The 6,553-nt window shown below is 39.6% G+C and overlaps 1 protein-coding gene across 1 annotated transcript; it reads left to right on the forward strand.

Annotated features, from left to right (window-relative positions):
- The first annotated feature begins 443 nt into the window (after positions 1 to 443).
- On the forward strand, positions 444 to 1,088 carry LOC149393092 (uncharacterized). The gene has a single exon (XM_089617899.1). It carries the CDS (start codon positions 444 to 446, stop codon positions 1,086 to 1,088), a length of 645 nt encoding a protein of 214 aa, XP_089474025.1.
- Positions 1,089 to 6,553: the final 5,465 nt, after the last annotated feature.

The following is a 6,553-nucleotide window of genomic DNA, read 5'->3' on the forward strand; positions in this document are numbered from 1 at the left end:
GGATTGGGAACCCTTAGACTGTTCGTACCCTCCAATCCTACACAACCTCCCTCTCCCCCGACCTCATTTTTCTCTCAGAAACCAGACTTTTCTAAACCCAACTCACGTACCTAAAGCAAGCAATTAACTTTCCCCATGGCCTTGCTGTTGACCGAATCGGTCTCAGCGGCGGCCTTGCCATCCTTTGGACAGATAAAATCCAAGTTTCTATATCCTCCTACTCTCGACACCACATTGATGCCTTCATCATCGATACCTCTAGTACCCACTTCCGATTCTCCGGTATCTATTGTCATCATGATACCTCACAACGAAACCATACATGGACCCTTCTTCGCCGTCTTTGCCACCTCTTTGACGGACCTTGGATCTGCGGTGGCGACTTCAACAAACTCTCCCACCCTGATGAAAAACGAGGCGGCTGCTCAACACCCCAATAATAAATGGGCAACTTTAACAATGCTATTGATGATTGCAGCCTCCAAGATCTTGGCCCGAGTCATGACTCATTCACTTGGTTCCGCTCTTCTGGTGAGGATTTGATTCAAGAGCGACTTGATCGATTCCTTGCAACCACCTCTTGGAAGACTCAATACCCTCATGCTGCTGTCAGCCACTTGAACTTTTGGTCGTCAGATCATGCTCCCATTGTTCTTCATTGCAATGGGCTGAACTTCCAAGACCAACGTGCAACGACCCGCCACCGTCGTTTTCACTACGAAGAAGCATGGGCTGATGATCCCGACTATGAGCAGCTTATACAAGACACCAACGTCCTCTATGAGGCCTCAAACCCTCTTCAGGAGTGGACGACGATGTTTTTCGGCTACAAAACTACCCTTCAAAAATGGAATCGTGAAAAATTATGTGGCTTCCAAAATTCGATAAGGAGTCAAAAAGATATGCTAGCTTCAGCAAGAATAAACCTCAGTCCCGACACGGTCAATACATTTTGTCATGAAGAGAAACTCCTCAACACACTCCTTGATAAAGAAGAGAGGTATTGGCGCCAAAGAAGTCGAGCCACGTGGCTCCAACATGGTGATCGTAACTCTCGCTTCTTCCACCGAAAGGCCACTCAACGTTAAAAGAAGAACACGATCTCCGGCCTATTCGATTCCGAGGGTAAATGGCAGGATCAACCCCACACCACCTCAAAGGTAATATCCCATTATTTCCAAACCATTTACCGCTCCTCTAACCCCTCAAAAACCATAACATCTGCCATCCTTGATTGTATCCCCACTAAAATATCCCCAGCAACAAATGAGATACTTCTACAACCCTTCGAACCCGACGAAATTCGTAAAGCCCTCTTCAATATGTCTCCCCATAAAGCACCGGGCATTGATGGCTTTCCAGCAAGTTTTTTCCAAAAACATTGGGACACTTTTGGTAACCTCTTCACACGAGTTTCCCTAGGTGTACTAAATGATGATAGGTTGGCCAAGGATATAAACCACACCCTCATTAGCTTCATCCCTAAGAAAGCCAAACCTACTCAAATGAAGGATCTCCGACCCATTAGTCTTTGTTCGGTGATATAAAAAACCATATCCTCTTGCCTAGCCAACCGACTCAAACCAACTTTGCCTTCCACTATCTCTGATACCCAATCTGCCTTCGTCCAAGGCCGTCAAATATTTGACAATGCAATTATCGGATTTGAAGCTTTACACACGATGAGATTTGGTCGGTTCGGAAACGGTCATATGGAAGCCCTCAAACTTGACCTTTCCAAAGCCTTTGATAGTGTCGAGTGGTCATTCATCGAAGCTATAATGCGGCGGTTAGGCTACAATGACCGCTGGATACTTAAAATCATGAATTGTATCACAACGGTGATCTACTCATTCGTCCTCAACGGCTCAATATATGGAAATATCACCCGTACCCGAGGTTTACGATAATGTGATCCCCTCTCACCATTACTCTTTCTTTTTTGCGTCGAAGGCCTCTCCTCCCTTCTGCATGAAGCCTAAACTCTCAACCAAATTCAAGGCCTCTCATTCGGTCCCACAAACCCACAAATTTCCCATCTCCTATTTGCCGATGATAGTCTTGTTTTTTTCAAAGCCACAAATAGTGAATACCTTACTCTCTGAGACACCTTAAACACATACTCCGCTATTTCAGGCCAAGAAATAAATTTTGACAAATCTGAGCTTTGCTTCCGAAAATCAGTCAACATCGATCACCAAATTGCCATAGCCTCCACTCTTTGCGTTTGCATTGTCCCTTGCCATGAAAAATACCATGGCCTTCCCGCCTTCGCTGGACGAGGAAAAAAAACCCTTTTTTCCCACATAAAAGACCATGTTTGGAATAAATTGAGGGGCTGGAAATCTTCCTTTTTCTCTCAAGCCGGCAAGGAAGTCCTCATTAAATCCATTGTTCTAGCTATACCAAGCTATGCTATGAGCTGTTTTCGTCTACCAAAAAGCCTTCTAACCGAAATACACCGCCTTTTAGCTCGATTTTGGTGGGGTTCTACCGAGGAAAAAAAGAAAATTCATTGGTGCAAATGACAATTCCTTTGTAAGAACAAAATCGACGGAGGCCTTGGATTTCGTGACCTTGAAGCTTTTAACCAAGTCTTCTTGCCAAACTGTTGTCAATGGTGCCCACAAGAAGAGTTGTAATCTTTATATTATGCATTTGATGTAATAAAGTCTCATGAAGACTCTTGGTTGTAATTGCTTATTCATTAATAATAAAGTTGAAACGTTCATTCATTCTTTCTTTGTTTGAAGCTTTATGATAAAACCTTAGTCTTTTAGTCCATAAACAAACTTAACAACTTACGAAGAGACAAATGTAGATTTGCATGAACAAACTCTTCGTAGTTTGCTTAAAACGATATATTCGCAATCTAAGGGTCAAAGGACTATTGACCTCAGTATGATTGTTAGAAGAATCTATGATGTCTGGTTATGAGGCATTGAGAGTTGGAGACTCTATAGTTCTTCTAGGTATCTTCCGAAGGTACTGAATTGACCAGTGCACTTCTAGAGACAAGATAAGAACAAACCATTTAACCTCTTATGTCTCGAAGTCACTACGTATGAATTGCATCGTGCTTACCTTAATCCTGAAATGAGACATGTCATTTCACACCTTAGTATTCTCATTTGAGAAAGTCAAAGTTCGGACTCACTATGTGATTCCGAACAGGGCCTATTGGTGAAGTACTAAGTTGTGAGAATGTCATGAGTAACTTTGTGAATTTCTCATAGATATGGAATTCATGTACAAGATTGCTGAAATGCAATGTATGTCACCTCATGCTTTGTTCCTTGGAGTGTGAATAAATGAACTGGCCAGTGTCCAAATTGAGTCCTGACTCTTTTGGATGAAACAATGTGACTTGTTAGCTCCTCGTCAATACATTGTTTCTAACTTATTCACAAGCGACAAAGGAGTTGAGGAAATAACAGCTAGAATGGTAAAATGGTAATTTAGTAAATCCCGACTAGCTGATGACATTCATGAAGGGTAAACATAGATAATAATCAGTGGATCCGCTCATCATAATTAGGTTGAATTCTTGAGTAGAAAATAAATTCATTTGAACCGAGAGATTTTCAGTGTCAACTCTTTAGTGGAGTCAGTTGGCATTAAGCTCAACTTGGAAAAGGTTTGTGAACTTTTGAGTCCAAGTGTTTAGCTCAAGCTTTGTTCATTTGGGTCCATGAGGTCACTGTCACGAATCACATCGATTAGGAATAGTTAAACTGGAAGCTAAGTCAAAACAAAAACGAAAATAGTCAAAAGGGTATTTTTGTCTTTTGAGACAAAGGATGAAATGAATGTCAATAAATTTTTTGACAAGTTCATTTGATGACTTAATGTCACTCGACCATGACTTGATCATTGGGCCTTGTGAATTAATTTCATTTCATAAGAATTTTATTGAAAATTCTTAATGGGCTTTTCTCATGTTGTCATGAACAAATGAAGAAGCTTCTAGAAGCTCCTTCTAGAGACATAATGGGCGCCCAACACACCCAAAGAAAGAGAGAATATTTTGTGCATACATGTATCAAGATACTTGCCAAAAGAAAAAGAGGAAACAAATTTCCCCTAAGAGGAAACATGGTGGGCGCCCAAATAAGGTCAAGGGAGAAGCAAACAAAAGAGGAAACAAATCTAAGGACTTACTTGTTTTGTCTTGGCCGTGCACCTCTATGAAGGAAAAGGGAAATTGGCTCATGAATATGTGATATTCTATAGAAGAGAAAACTACCTTATTGAAGGTGAGACCTCTCCTATAAATAGGAGCCTAATTCTTCTCATTTTTCTCATTCCACATAAGTTAGAGATTGAGAGTCTCTCTCTCTAGAACTTGTGGTTGCCGCCTCTTCCTCTCTCTCTCTCTCTAGTTTATTTTCGATTTTTTTTGTTTTGGCACCTAGGTCCTCATTCGACCTAGTGTTTAGCTCTGCGACTTCAAGACTCGTTCTTAAGTCGTAGTGTTTAAAAGTGCCCACTCACTAATTCCTTTATTTCGAGTGATTTAGTGATAGAAACTTTCGTGGTTGCTCGAGGTGCCGAGGAAAGAAAGAGAGACGTGCTGCGAGGGGAGACGAGCGTTGCAAACTTTCCAAAAGCTTCTTCAAGGTTCAAGCTTCAAGAAAGGTTAGTAAACTTCTATACTCATAATAGTTTTTAATTACATGTACTTGCTCTTTGTCTAGGTTAGTAAAAAACTGTTTTTACTTGAAAATAAATTTTTTAAAATTTCGCCGCTTACCGAAGCGTTAATTATTTTCTTAAACCCTAGATCGATTCCAACACAAACAAGCTTGGAGACTCATCCGAAATCCCTATTCTCTAACCTCCTGCATTCTCAAAGCTTGCTACTACCCCAAAAAGCCCTTCACCCAAGCCAAAACCCACCGTCTTATGGCATAGTCTTCTTTGGGGCCGTGACCTTATTCTTTCCGGATCACGATGGCGAGTCGGGAATGGAGAAAATATAAGAGTTCTTCATGATAAGTGGGTTCCTCGGGCCCCTTCTTTCAGATTCATAGAAGCTCCTTACATCCCCAATGATACCCGAGTTATGGACCTTCGCCGGTAAAATGGCGAGTGGGATATTGACTTCATTGATGCTGTTTTCCAATCCGATGATGCTAGTCTCACCTTAGCATTCCCTGCCCCAAGTTCAATATGCCATCGATCGGCTCCGTTGGCACTACACACAAGATGGAGAATACACTGTCAAGAGTGGATACCAACTTGCCTACAACCACAAAAATCTATCATGTCCCTCTAGCTCAAACCCGTCAGTGTCTTGGTGGAAGACCACAATTTTTTTTAAATGAATATTTCCTTTTGTCTAAAGGGATGTATATTTTTAGAATTCCAAGAGCGGATGGCCGGCAGTTGAAAATGACCATGCATTTGTTCCTCTAATTCTTGCTCTCACTTACCATTATCTTCCATTTTATTGGAAAATATAGCAATTTTTGGTGTTCAAGATATAACTATTGAAAAGTAATAAGATGCTAAAACAGACTGAAAACTCCATTTTCTTAAGGCAGCTTTTTGCTGCAGTGGGGATTGAACCCACGACCTCCATTAAAACAGGCAGATTAAGTATATAGCACAATTCATTTATTACCTTCTTAAATTTTAGCTCAATTCCTGATTTTAAAAGAATAGACAATTTAAACCAAAAAATTTAGTATCACCAAATACTTATTGCCTAAAACTACCTAAATTAAAATACTCAAATCTAATTTATCCAAACGTAAATTAAAGTCGAAAAAAACATTAAGAATGCCCTTTTTATTTTTTATTTTTTCTCATCTCAAAATTTGTCCTTTTTATATTACCTTAAAAATTTCCAAGTTAGTCCACCTGAAAATTTTATCACACATTAGCTCCCCCCCCCCCCCCCCTCTTATGGCTCCGCCCTTGATGGCTATCAGGGCCGGCCCAAGGTGGGGGGCGAGGGGTAATGGCTTTATTTTTACTGCTGGACTTGGACAAATAAAACAAGAATAATAGAATAAAGAGAAAAGCCTAACCATTTTGCAATTTAAAAAGTCATTTTCACTCTTGGACCTCCGAATTTGGAAAAAAGGCCTCCGAAATTTTTAAAATAAAATAAAGCCTACGTCAAAAACTAATATATGGCACATAGGGCTTTTTTTTTTATATAAAAGTTCGAAATTTTAAAGTACAATCAAGCTTACATCAAGTAATATATGGCAAATAAGCTTTCTATATAATAGTTCCTTATACTCTTTATATGTGACGACCCGACTTTTCGGACCGTCTTACTTATCTTACTTTTTAAAATTTTAGAAAATTCTTTAGAAAACTTGGAGGAAATTTAAAAAAAAAAACATATTTTACAAGGGAAAACCTATAACATCTCGAAATTTAAAAGATAAAAATGTTGCAAATTAGAATTTTGAATGGACGCAAATCAGTGGTTAATGGAAACAAAATATCGATAAGGGTTTATGGATAGAAAATTATGTAATTAATTTTCTAAAGTTTGTTTCCATCGATTCGGGATCTAAGTATTAAGTTTTGAGAT

The sequence above is a fragment of the Urtica dioica genome, chromosome 6 (genome assembly GCF_054948205.1).
Source record: "Urtica dioica subsp. dioica isolate 48M chromosome 6, U.dioica_male_clone48M_v1_H2, whole genome shotgun sequence".
In the NCBI taxonomy this organism is placed as follows: domain Eukaryota; kingdom Viridiplantae; phylum Streptophyta; class Magnoliopsida; order Rosales; family Urticaceae; genus Urtica; species Urtica dioica.

What these genes read in the sequence shown, in the direction of transcription:
- LOC149393092 (XM_089617899.1), top strand. Translation starts at nt 444, where the DNA reads ATGGGCAACTTTAACAATGCTATTGATGATTGCAGCCTCCAAGATCTT.